We start from the raw sequence: 14,271 nt of genomic DNA on the forward strand, positions 1-14,271 counted from the left end.
TATATATTATAGGTTTCTACCTTATCAATTTTTCTTTAATATTTCACTGTATTTTTTATAGTTGGTTGATATTTTCTTAAAAAATACTTAAACTTTATCTTTAAAAATAGATTGGTAGTGTAATAAGTGATCTTAAAAATTAAAGAATAGGTAGTATTTGGGGGAAAATCATTGGTCAAACGAATGCATAATCTTCATTTCTACATTCCACCAATCTTTATAATTATAATTTATATTTCTTTACCTTCTTTGTTACTTTCTTTCTACTGTAAGGAAAGTACAGGATAGGTTATTGAAGCTGTATCATCTGATTCAGATCATGGAAATTTTTCCCATCATAAATTAAAAATCAATCTTTTGAGTAGAAGAGGCCTGGCATTTGCTGCTTGCCAAATTGTGCCTTCTCAATTAGGTATATTAGATTAATTTAAATATCTAATTTACTTGAGAGTGTTTAAACACTGCTCTGCTTATGATACAATTTTTTTGCTTTAACTTACGTTTATATGAAATATAAAATTCCAAAGTAAGAGGAAGTATTGCAATTGTGAAAAATTTTGAATCCCAGTTTTGAACAAACAGGCCCCCTGAGGCCAAAGAACCAAGTCTGGCTAGATGGTCTGCATGTATAGGAAGAGCCTAACTGAAAAATGAAGAGTTGTACAAAACAAATTACCTATTAAGGTGGATTTATGCCTGAGACATTACAGTAACGATTTCGCTGAAATGGACTCGATAGAAGTTCGATTTTATATCATTGATTATACACTTTTAAACAAAAAAATTTAACAGCTCTAATGATTTTGATTAAACTTGTTCTATCACTATAATGGTCTTCAATTATTATCAAAATCTTATCCCCATCGAAATAGTATGGCAGGCCGTGAATACTGAATTTTCAAAATGATTTTCTTAAAATAGCTCCACTTAATCTGTATATGATAAGGGGATATGAAATATAATAAGGGAAAATATTACTGTCGTTAGTACTAAAGAAATAGTTGTATCGTATCCAAGGAAGGTTTTAAGTAAAGGGAAGTTAAAGCCCTCCTATAATTTTTTAAATAAATTTTGTGCCTATTGCTTTGATTTTTTATTTTTATAACAAAGCATAGACATTTTATTCAGATGAATAAATAAAATAAAAAATGTTTTCACTCAGGAGTATATTATAAAAATGTATATCTAACAGTTTATTATTGGTTATTATGTTTGATCCTTGCACTTATTTGCATGTTTACATGATTTGTATTCAAATTAATTAATGTTCTAATATCACTCTTGACTGTCAATATTTTTTATTTTATTTTTGTTCCTACCTTACCTTCAAACAATTAGGAGTTTTGTAATCAGTACAATTGATTATTCGCTAATTTTAGTTTAAACTATTTTCAATTAATCTTATAAATTTGTTGTATATGTTCTTTATCTAATATTTTTGTTTTGATTGCTTTATAATTTTCATTTTTAGGAACAAGTTTTAGTGCTGGAAAAACAAGCTGAGGCACTGCGTAAAAGGTCACGTGTTGCAATTCAGCCCCAGCCAATATATCAGACACCCCTAATTGTGGTCGCAATTCTTACTGGACTTGTTGGAATTATTTTGGGAAAGTTCCTACTCTGAAAAGCATTTACACAAATTTCCCCTGAGACTCCTTAATACACACATTGTAATTAGCACATTCCCCCTCCCCTGTAACTATCGCTTGCCCTTCCCGCTCCAATCACATATTACTATTCCGTAATTTCATAAAATATAAACACATCTTAGACTTGCATACATATATATATTATTTTAGCCACATATTTATTAACAGGCAACTTTTCTCCTGTCTAAAAAAAAAAATAAAATAATAATAATAAAACTAATAAGAAAAATTTATCTTTGCTTAAAGAAACAACTCGAAAAGAAGAAAATGCATTTTGTTATTCATTTGATATTTTTAATTGATAATTATATCCATGTATTGATTACTTATTTTTCTAACAGTCCAGTGCGATGCTAGGTCACTACTAAACAAGAATTAGGGATCAACATTTATAATAACAGGTGGGCAAGTTAAGTTTTTCAAAATTTCCTAAAAAAAAAATTGATGTGAAATATTTGATTTTTAACTTATCAATCTGGCTTTGTTTCAGTATTAATATTTTAGAGGTATAAATATCACCCATTTTGTCAACTATGTGATGAGTTGTGTAAATAACTTTGTTTTGTAAATTGGAATGTTTTGCAGTTATTAATAAACCTGCATTTTATAAAAACTTTGTTTTGTTACACACTGCATTAGATTTATTTTAAATTAAAAAGGAGACTTTTTTTGATGAATTGTGACATATATTATTATATATTGTTGCAATATCAGTTTGGTTTATTTATTATCAAATTTATTTTATTGTATAGTTTGACTTTTATCAGTTTAATATCTGATAATAATATTTTTTTTTCTTTTTTAATTTTCTTTTTTTTTTAGTCAGATATAATATAATTGAGTTATTGTTTTCTGTTGAAAATGCAATTTTATTATTAAAAGAGTTTCCCTAATTGCTGGTTTTCACTGTGCTCATGTTATTACAACCCATGTCTGATATATTTTTCTCAGTTTATTATTAATGGAATAATACTGTGCGTTATTATGAATTATTTTGCATCAATTTAATGTACACTAAACTAAAGGATTATTATGTATCGGACCTCCTCTTTTAGGAAGGAGACATTCACAGTGGCTGTTATATTTGCATAACTAACAATGCATATATCTGCTGAAGGTCAGTATTCTCACTGAGAATATTTTTTTTGTAATAAAGGTTGATGTTGCACGAATAAAATTTTCTGTAACTAATTAAATTTTTTTTTTACATACTCTTGAGCTATGCTATAATGTTAATTATGTCTAGTCATAACTGAAATTAGCAATCAACAGTTGTAACTATTAAGTCTCAAGTGTTTCCAAAATTGCCAAGAGATGTGACATCGCCTTTTTCCGACAAAAGTGTGGCCTTCAGTGCTTAAGAATGTTATTTTGAACATTTTATTTTAATGTTTCAACGTTTAATTAGGGATTGGTGTATCTTTTATTTCACTTTTTACTAACCAACTTTTAGTTTCACTTTATGTTTTGTAAGTTGTAAACTCCTATTTATACAAATATAGCAATTTATAAGTGCAAGTATAAATGGTGTTTTCAGGGATATTCAGCATTTTGAAAATATTTTTTTACTAACACTTGCCATTATTATTATCTACTTAAAAACATTTTTTTAAGGTTGTTCTAAACCTCTAATAAATGTATATTCCCTAAATTACAGCTATAGAATTACAATTTTCTTACTTCTATAGTGTTTCATTGTTGTTTTATAATTGGCCTTCACTATTTATTTAATTGTGTTATAGCTGTTAATATGATTTTTCAAAATAGTAATGAATCATCAAAATAAGTAAATGTCTGTTAGTAATACATGGTTTTGCAGCAAGTGTTCATTTACTTTATTATAATAAGGGCTTATTGGTATGGAACACAGCTCTTGTATGTTACTGAGGTATTTAATATTCTTAAATTTATTTATTTTTAATTATCTCCAAGGTTTAAAAAATATTTCCTTGTTTAAATGGAATTACTTGAAAACTACAATTTTTATATCAGTATTTCCTTTTCTTAGGCTTTATATTATTTTTATTTTCTAAAAATCTTGTTGGCTTTGTGCCTTACTGCAATGTATAAAATGGAAGTATATTCTATAGATGTGAATATTTCACATAAATTCTGTATACTCGTTAATGTGATGTTCTGTTTTTATTATGTTTGTCTTTAGGTAATTAATGTTATTTTATAATAACAAAACTTTCAGGTCAAATTGTATGCTATTAAAAAACTTTTAATATCTATCTGATTAAAGTGTATGTATGTATATATATATAAATAAATATATACATATATATATATATATTGTAGAAAAATAGGTAATAAAAGTGATGTTCATACTCTATGTAGTTGGAAAAACCTTAAGTGCTCCAAACAGTCTGTAATTAGTTGACTCTTGACTGAAAGAGAGTAAGATTAAAATCAATACTTGAAAAAAAAAAAAAAAAAAAAAGTGGCTCCTAGTCAAGCTTTTTATTGTGTTAAATATAAAGGCTAAAAAGCATATATTAATATTTATAACTTAGATAAAAATAGTGTTAACTGTGTAGATAAGCTTAAAATTTATACCCTGAGTTACTTTTTCAGATTTATTTGAATAAAGGTGTATTTGTTGTATGGTTTTGAGAATATGTACTTTGTTGCCGGCCTTTTTAAAGAAATATTTAATATAGAAAATAAATTTTTTTTATATAAATTATAGTAATTAGGAAAGTTGCCTACCCAAGTTTAATCCATATTTTTGTTTACAATAACTTTTTTATCCCTACAATTATTATAACATTTAAAAATACGACTTATCTTTTTTTTTTTAAGGTAAAGAATCTGTAAATATTAATATTTTCAGTTGGATATACAAAATTGTTCTTTCTTCTTTGAAGATCGCATATATCGATTCCTTTCTACTCATTTTCATGAGTAGAGGGGAAGTAATTTACCTTTCTAGATCATTTCGTCATTGCAGTTCACGTCTAATTCAGTTTTTCCTTGTGAAATAACTAATTTTTTTTTTTAGATATATTCTAGCAGTTTCATTATTATACTGCCATGTCCTTTGAATTATATTCATCATGATTTTACATACTAACATAGCAGACAGGTTCAAAGCTGTATTTTTAATTTACTTTTTATGCACACAAAAATAATGGAAATGAACTAAAACTTTCTCTATGTTGGTATATGCTTCAGCAGTTTATTTTGAATGTTGCATGCATAAGTCCATTTTACAAAAAAAAAAACTAATTGGGGTAGTTACTTTAATAGCTACTTTTGTACATTTTCGGGAGAAAATTGTTTCTAATATATTTAAAATCATTAAGATTTCGTTACATGGAAATTTGCTGGTTAGTGTGAAGTGATGAAAAAGTTAATTTTGAAAATGATAGATGTCTCATTATGTGAGTTTCAAATGAATGTGGAAAACAATAAAATTTTATGATCCAACACTTAATGTTTGATTTTCGAAGTAGCAGTTGAATTATCAATATACCATGAATTTGTTATAAATAATTTAATTTCAAATTTCACTAGTGGACAGTCTCCAGATAATTTTCAGCTATTTGTTTAAAACAAATTAAATTGCAAAAAAATTGTATAAGAATATTGAATGCATTAAAATATCCTTGGAGAAAACTTATGAAACTTCGAACATGAATTTCAGTGTGAAAAAAACACTGCAAACAGAACAGCACCTTTCCACCAAGAGAACTGCATTGTTCTCATGCAGTGTTGCAAACTAGAGTGATGAACTAAGTTGATTCACTTACTGATTATTTTTACTTGTTAATACAGTTATTCAGATTGCTTAACTAGTAATATAAAAAATTTCAAAATATTGGAAATGCTGTCCTTGAAATGAAATGTGACGAGTTTGTTTCAACTAAGCCTCTTGAAAAGGTGACTTTTAAAAGGCTAAAAAATACTAACTGGAAGAGTAAATTGGATGTGATTTGTGATAAGCAATCCATATGAATACTCAATAAATGACAATGAACAAAAATGAGGATTCACTACATTAGATTTACTGCTGCAAGGGGAAAGACTGAAAAACTTCAATAATGTCAGGTTTGCGCACTATAAAAAAAAAAACAGACCACTCGCAAACCTGAAACACAAGGACTTAATGGATTTATTACATTGTATACCACCTGTTTTTATTTAATAGCATAAAAGTGAATATATTTACACTCTCTCTTAGAGAAATTTACTTTCCATATGGACTTCTGCTTTAAATATACAAGCTATATCTCGAGAACTACAGGACGTAACTAGATAGATATTTCATCAAATTTACTCTTCTTTAAATAATGTTCTTTTAGAGTTTCTAGTGTTGCTGGTAGTTTTTAAAATATAGAGTTTCGAATGAAAAATTAATGTTTTGAAACAGCTACGTATACTTTGCAGACTCATCAATTTTGACTAGTAATTACAACTAGTTATAAAGTAATCAAAAATTGGGGTGAAATAAGTGTCTTTTTTCTCCTCTTGGGCTCTTGAACTATAAGCATTTATTATCATTATTAATTACCTTCAACTAATTTCTATGTTACATATTTTCTTAAATCTTTGGCTTTCCAGCAACATACTATAATTACTGCTATATTACTATTCTAGTTTAAGGAATAGGTTTAGTACAAGCAAAAAATAATTTTTCACTTATCTTCAAATTCATATGGATCAAGAAAACGCTTCTTGTGATCTTGTTCATTTCAGAATGAAGAAAATAGAAATTTTGAAATATCAAACATTTAAAGTTCTTCAGAAATTTCATAGATCAAATAAGCTTCAATTACTACTTGTTAGGTGGAAAGAAACTTAGAGCAATGTAAATCTTTGCTTAGAGATAATTGAGAAAGTTTTACTTTTAATCATTTTAAAAAAAACAAAACACTTATTTGGAGTACATGAAAAATGACTTTTATTATGAACTTGATTTGCTGCATATTTTTAATCGTTTGCATTTTTTAACCAACAGAACTATAAATAATAATTTTTATGGGGTTTTGTTAGTTAAAAAATCTTAGTAAATATACTGCATCTTTGATTAATATTTTGCCCTTTTTTGTTAAATATTTCTCAGTTTTAAATAAAGATTGGGGATTTAGTAATAAATTTTAGATCATGTACAAAATATTAATAGTTTATTAACAAAGAGACAGGAAATTACAACAGAATAAATAATGACTTTAAAAAACAAATGTTTCTGTATTTGATGTTATAGCATCGTAGATAAATGTGTTATGGAGAGGTTTATACTGTCCTGTAATCAATTTAATTGCTTCGTGGGCTGCACATCCACCTGTAATGTCATATATTTAGTAATAAACTACCTTTATTGGCAAATAATAAAATCTAGAATTATTTATATTTCTCTTAGACTGATGGTTTATTGATAAACAAAACATTTAAAGAACTATTAAATTACCAAGTATTAGACTACCATGAAAAAAAAGTTTGGTTTCTTTGTTATGGATAGATTTATTTTTACTGCTGTAACCTTATTAGTTACAACTTCTGTTTCTGTATTGCCACAATATTCTATAAACAGGTTAAACACAGAAACCTAAGGACGTAGGAACACCAATGTCGATAAAACATTTTTTGGTGATACTAGTAATCAAAAAATATTAGACATATGTTTGAGGGTTCTATATGGCCCAGGAGCTGACAAAAAATTATTTTGTATATTTTGAAAAAAAAAAATTATTGTTTTCTACCCTTTACCTCTGCAAGGGTTTCAAGTTATTCTAATAATAGAATCATTTTTTTATAGAATAAGGAAAACAAATATATAACGATCATACTGAATGAGTGCAAGTATTTATCAAGTATCAATGAGTACAAGGATCAGATTGTAGATATTAGGAGTATTCATGATCTTTAGTTTAACATGTTAAAAGCAGAAATATTTTTTTCTATTATCATGTTAGAACGATATAACATTTAACATGATTAAAAGTCTGTTAATACGTCTGCTAAATGGAGAATGACATCACATAACAGACTAGCTGAGTTCCACACTATTTTGTCAGCAGTTGTTTTGATAGGTTAGTTGCTCATATATCGTAAACCGTTTTTGTTAGGACATTTTTAAAAATCAATACAGTAATCAAATTCTAGAAGGTTTTGGAAGGTAAAGTTACAAAGTTTCTTACACAATTGCTAGGAGCTCTTCTGTTCACCATGGACGTTAAATTGGGCTGCTCACAATCCAATACTTTTAACATTTAGCATTTTAAAACTTTTTTACATTTAACAAAAAATCATGAATACTCCTAATATACATATTGGGATCCCAAACAAATTAAATTTATACTTATTTACACATTCATTTTGATGATAGTTAACAGAAAACCAAAGAAATGCCTATGTTTATATAATAATCGTGTGAAAAAAATGTATTCACAGATAAGTTAGGTAATAGTATAGCAACGGTTAAAATAATTCCACATTTCACACAATATAGCTATGTTCACAATGCGAATTTATCACACACTTTTTCACTCTGTGAACATTTGCTCTCAACAAGGGCAAAAATTGAACTGAAATTTTATTCCAAAACACAATAGGTACCAGTTAATGCTTTCTGGCGACAGGTGGGTCTTTCGGATCCAGTAATATTATTTATCTACAGAAAAAATAGGATATTATGAATTTACTACTGTACTTGTACTAATGGAATATGCAGCCTAAAAAAGAAAGTAAATAAAATATATCAGTTCAGAAAACCAGAATGTAAGACAAACAAATTTTACAATCGGTCTCACAAACCTCACCTGCCACACCTGGATTAAGATGCGATAGAAAATTATTTCAAGGCAAAATAAACTTAAATTCATGGTTTAATTCACCATCATTTGAAAAGGGTTTAATTGAAATTGTTGATCCCATGTCCATAGCCTCTCCTAGTAAGTATTGTTCACTTTCCTTTCAGTAATACTAAATTACTTACATATGTAATTACTATTGTGTATTTTAAATGAAAACAGCAAAGAGAACAGAACCAAAACAATGAAATTTGATATTTCATTAGAATAGTCAAAAAGAATTTGCAAAATGTGTTCTCACAGTACATATTTTATCAATAACTGTATAGAAGGAAAATCCTGATTAAATTTAAAATATTTTGGAGTTTATATGATATTTCTTTTATATTCTAAGTTGGGTCAGGAAGCACTCAGAGAAGAAAAACTAATTTTTAATATGTGCCCACATATTTGCTTAGGAGGGACTCAACCATCACCGTAAACCCACGATCCTGATGTTCTATAACTAGGGCCAAAACATTGGCACAGGTTAAAAATAAGTTTTACTTATCAGTGTTTTCATTTTTAATTTACCCACCAACCAAATTTCTTTATTAAATCTACACCAAAATTGTATACAGAGGGCTAATGTAATAATATGTAACAAATGTTAACAAAAATAAATAAAAAAATTGCTAAATAACAAAAATAACCTTTAAATTAAGTATTTTAGACTGAAAGATTTACATAATGATATTATGTTATAAGGTGTAGTGAAGAACATTTTCCTTCTTAACATGAAATATGATCTTCACTACACCTATTAGATAATAAAAATAAGATGAAAGTTCAAAATTTTATACCTAGAAATGCTGATATGGAATGAAGCTCAGCTCCTCCGTAGCGAAATATTTCGTGAACATAATCATCTTTTGAAAGAGATCCACAACCCCATTCACTTAATAACTTAGAAATACAAGCCTAAAATACATAATAATATTCAGAAAATGAATAATTAAATTTAGTTTAAATTACTTAGTAAACTAACTGTAGTATATATTACCTTTAGCTTAACAATATCATGTTCATCACCAAATTCTCCAGGTTGATGATTGTAGTCAGAAATGAAGCGATCTAATCCTCTTAACATGACATAATATACCATCAGGCTATCTGGATCTTCCACACCCTGAGCTAAAATGATAAAATTTTCTTAAATTATATATCAGTGTCATTATAAGTTTGGTTATAAAAGAGCCAAACCCACAAAGTTCGGGGAAGGATATTATAACAAATGGACCATTCACTGAAGGTTTGAAAAAGTTCTGGCTGTGACAGATTTGGATAACCAACCTAGAGGACCTCTACCAGCCATTGACAATAATGAACTTAGTCTTACTGTGGAAGAAAACACTTACCAACCAGTCAAAGGACTTCAAGCACAACATAATGTAAATATATCAACACTTAAAGACTATTAGTAAAGTAAAAAAGGCTATGAGTACGTCATGAACTTAATGAGCGGCAGTAGCTGAAGCATTATAAGACATGTGTTTCACTGCTTGCTAAGCAAACAAACTAGCATTTTCTCAAAAAAATAATCACATGTGATGAAAAGTGGATTGTACATGACAAAAGGCATCAGTCAGGTCGTCAGCCAAGTTACACATTAATGAAAGACTAGGACATATGCCAAAACTAAATTTGGTGGTCAATGGCAGGAGTAATTCATTTCTCCTTTCTACCCAGAGATGAAACCATCACATTCACAATGTACTATAATGATAGAGACATAATGCAACAAAAAAGTGCCAAAAAACAACCTGCATTAATTAATCGGAAGGAACCTACACTTACAAGACAATGCCACACTTCATGTTTCATAATACAGTAAAGAAACTAAACAAGCTATGCTACAAAGTCCTTCCACACCCAACTTATTCAACAAACTTATCTCCAAAAGATCTGTTCAGGAATTTGGACAACTTCCCTAAAGGTAAATTTTTGAAGATAATTTTCAGGTCAAAAACACATTTCATCACAAAACTCTGAATTTTTCAGTTCTGGAATTGAAAAGTTGATAACATGTTGGGGATAATATATTGACAATGAGAGTAAATACTTGAAGAAGTTTGTCGGGGGGTGCGGTCAGCAAAGAACAACATAAATAAAATGTTATTCTTTGCTGACCGCACCCCCCGACAAACTTCTTCAAGCATTAATCTACGGTCAACTATCTACACCTCAATATGAGAGTAAATATTTTGATTTCATCATAAAGGTGTTTTACTAAATAATCTTTCCTGTGAAGAATGACATTTTATATGAAACAACCCAATAGCTATAAAAACCTACCTAATAAGTCCAAAATAATGAGTAGGTCTATGTGTGCCATCTCAACACTACTGTAATGCTGCATTGTCTTTGTGTTAATACAAATGAACTGAATTTCAGCTTGATCAAATATAAGGCTGTCCAGAAGCTTTAAAATTGAATCATTAAAATCCCTTTATCCTGTTTCATCAAAATATTGTTATGTAGTAAACTGTAAACTTCTACAGATAATAGCTAATTGACCCCTAAGAAATTTGAAGCAGGACTATAAGAAATGTTTGGCAAACTCAGTTAAATGAAGAGGAGCTGATAGACTTGCAAGGTTTGTCAAAATCATCTGTCATTTTACAAAGATTGGTCCATTATTACATAATGACATCATAATATAGTACTGTCATCAGTTTTATATAAATAATATAATTTCATCAAAATATGATGATTGGAAGTGAGTTAAAATTTCATTTGACAGCAGTGAAACTAAAAAAAATCATTCAAAAATATATAATTATGAAAGAAATTTAAAGAAAACAAACATTATTTTTCAAAATTTAATAAATTGAAATAATTATTGCAAAAATTATCAGTTTTGAACATAAATTAAAAGTTATGCAAATCATTTGTATTCACTGCTATTTTTTCTCATCAAATTAAAATGATTTTCTAATTACCTATTTTTAATTTATTTCCATGAGAAAGTTAATAAATTTTGTCACATTAACACTTGCGCTCATACACATACTTACAAATCATGGACACGTTGACTAATTTTGGATCATATTCATCTGCAATTTTTGTTCCACGAAACACAGCTAAATTAGAAGCATGTTTGCAAAACATTTTAGTATCAGCTTCAGTGATTAAGTCAGTATTTTGACCTAACTGGTGAAGTAACTGTTGTGTTCTCCTGTGAACTATGTCTGCACATCTCAAACTTTCTTGAAGGTATCTGAAAATAATAAGAGTTTAAAATTTCCAACTGTAGTACACGGAAAAATAGATTAGTTGAATTATTAAAAAATAAAATCAAGGTTTTCTATAAACGAACATGATAAATGGATTGTGAAATTAGCATATACTAATAAGCATTGATTCTCAGCATCAGTCAATATTGCGAAGATTTCTTTGAACAAAGCCCAAGATATATTTTTAAAAAATAATGGACTTTCATGGGCAGTACTAAATATTTGAACATCACCATGCTGTCAAAAATTAATATATCCACTTTTCATAAATAGAGATTTTATTGACAAGCTGCAACTCCTTACTTATTACTTACTCCAACTTCAATGGCTTAGTTAGTTCATAGGCTGTTGTCATATCAAGTTCTTTCATGGCCTGAAGAACTCTAATAATCCATGATTTCTAGAAAATATCATTCCATCAAGACCTGAGAGAAAGGTGAAAGGGACTGCCCCTTGCCCCCTTGGTTGACATGCTTCCGAGGGAAGAGACTGAGCTCTGCAATCTGATCCAAATTTCCACCAACACCCACCAGCAGAGAGAATCCCCTTCACTCATGGATTGGAATAAATTAACACAGATTGAACATCTACAAGTAGCAGACCTTACAACCCACGTTAAAATGAAGAAAGCTAAAAGAAAACTTAAAGAAACTTTTAGTTTTGATAGAATGGCCTGAAATTAAATGAGGTAAATACTAACTTTCCTTTGAAGCTAGAAAAAGAATATTATAGTTAAAGAGAGATAACAACATTAGCATTAAAATTACAATACAATTTTCAAATTAATTTTAACAGAAGACCTGTAAACCCACATTCCTATGTTTCAATAAAACATGATTCATCAAAAAATTAAAGGAAGAAATTAACATCCTGTTATTTTTAGACCTTAAGGAGGAATTAAAGGACCTTGATTACTTATCTGGTGAACAAAGTCCTTAAATATGAGCTACAACAATAAGAACACAATGGTGACTAGAAAAAAAAAAATGATACTTAGAAAAACCATTTAGAAAACAAAGCTAACCAATCCATTACAGAATTGATTAAAGAAAAAATATTTTAATGTGAGGAGACATGACTTCACGGCCTACAGTATACTTCAATAATACTCCACTTATCCCTGCTGAAGAGCCCTGCTACCTACTATTGCATCTAGACAAATCACTAATTTTGAATCCTCACAAAAGACTGAGGAGACAGAAAACAAGTTATCGACTCCGGCTATTACATTTACTGCACCATAGCTTTGAGTTACTAATTAATTAAAAATGTATCATTTATAAGACTATAATAAGGCCAATTGAGACTTATGGAGTCAAACTTTGGAGCTAGACTAAATCATCAAATTCCATTTGTATTCAGTCAAATAAAAAATCATTCATAAAATCCTGAACACTTTTTAATTTGTCACAAATGAAATCCTCTATAAATGTTTATGTTGGTGATTGCCCCAAACCATATATCAACTCTTCCATGATAATATCCATACCCACTCAAACCCAATAGTTTCAAACCTTATTTCCTCTTCAATTCCTTATTATCCTTCAAGGCATTTGAAAAGAAGATGGTTTTGAGATCTTTAAATACAAAAATGTTATTGCAGTTATACCAATGGATAGATTCTCTGTAAGTCTATTTCAAATCAGCATATCATAATTGATATGACTTTTTTGTGGTATTGCGTGTAAGATTCTTTGCAATACTAAAATGTTTGCTATTTTTTCCAAATATGAGAATAGGTGTATTATTTTAGACAATACAGAATGTAAATTTCAATAAATAAATTCATAGAAATGTGATACTAAGACATACAAATTCATTTGTAAAAATATAAAAATACATAACATAAAAATAATGCTTATATTACATTTGTTGGAGTGCAATGTATCTATTTGTATCAGCAGTCATATCTGGTAGAGTTCCTCTCACAGGAAGACAGCCTTCACCCTCATTCTCAACAAAATCCCTAACTGCTTTAGCCAAGATCCAGAAAGGTTTACTCTAAAAAAAAAAAAATAATAAAATAAAATAATAATAAACAAAATGATTATAGCTGGTAGAAGCTGGGACAGTAATAAATATGATTCGGGAAATTCTAAGGTGAAAGGGAGGAGCTAGAGTAGTTCTTCCCACCACTCCAAAGCAAGCTAGAAAAGTAATCTTCCTTGACAACAGGTTGTCATCATACATGTTTCCAAGCCACAACGGCTTGATAATGATAACGGCTGACAACCGTGGTCACAGTGCTAAACAACCAATAATTTGCTAAATTAATTTTCCAAAGAAAACTTTGTAAAAGCACAAGTAAGCATTACATCATAGATTTTTAATAGTTTATTTTGGTGCAGATAAAAAAAATGTTATTGATTCTAAAATGACTTTTAATTTTGACTATTAATGTCTTCAAAGATAACAAGTTATGAAATAACAAAAAGTTAATATCTAACTTAGAAATATACTGTTAAAAACTTTTTTTTATTAAAATCAAAGACTTTAAAAATATTAATAATTATTGGAGAAGTTTGTCGGGAGGTGTGGTCAGCAAAGAACAACATAAATAAACAAAACCATATTTATTTATTTTATGCCGAC

The 14,271-nt window shown here is 28.6% G+C and overlaps 2 protein-coding genes across 3 annotated transcripts in view; one reads left to right on the plus strand and one right to left on the minus strand.

Moving 5' to 3' along the window:
- LOC106679394 (vesicle-associated membrane protein-associated protein A) overlaps positions 1-4,256 on the plus strand; it is an 8,732-nt gene extending 4,476 nt beyond the window's left edge. Inside the window, exon 6 of the mRNA XM_014418524.2 lies at positions 1,472-4,256. Within this exon, the coding sequence (XP_014274010.1) occupies positions 1,472-1,624 (153 nt within the window). The 3' untranslated portion in view covers positions 1,625-4,256. The remainder of the gene's footprint in view (positions 1-1,471) is intronic.
- Positions 4,257-6,761: 2,505 nt separating this feature from the next.
- APP-BP1 (Nedd8-activating enzyme E1 regulatory subunit APP-BP1) overlaps positions 6,762-14,271 on the minus strand; it is a 17,039-nt gene continuing 9,529 nt past the window's right edge. For both annotated transcript variants that reach the window (XM_014418526.3, XM_014418525.3), the window contains exons 6-10: positions 13,547-13,680; positions 11,461-11,663; positions 9,447-9,577; positions 9,247-9,364; positions 6,762-6,936 (exon numbers count right to left, since the gene is read on the minus strand). In XM_014418526.3, the coding sequence (XP_014274012.1) occupies positions 6,824-6,936; positions 9,247-9,364; positions 9,447-9,577; positions 11,461-11,663; positions 13,547-13,680 (699 nt within the window). In that variant the 3' untranslated portion in view covers positions 6,762-6,823. The remainder of the gene's footprint in view (positions 6,937-9,246; positions 9,365-9,446; positions 9,578-11,460; positions 11,664-13,546; positions 13,681-14,271) is intronic.

Source organism: Halyomorpha halys, unplaced genomic scaffold (genome assembly GCF_000696795.3).
Source record: "Halyomorpha halys isolate HHAL.00 unplaced genomic scaffold, Hhal_1.1 Scaffold200.1, whole genome shotgun sequence".
In the NCBI taxonomy this organism is placed as follows: domain Eukaryota; kingdom Metazoa; phylum Arthropoda; class Insecta; order Hemiptera; family Pentatomidae; genus Halyomorpha; species Halyomorpha halys.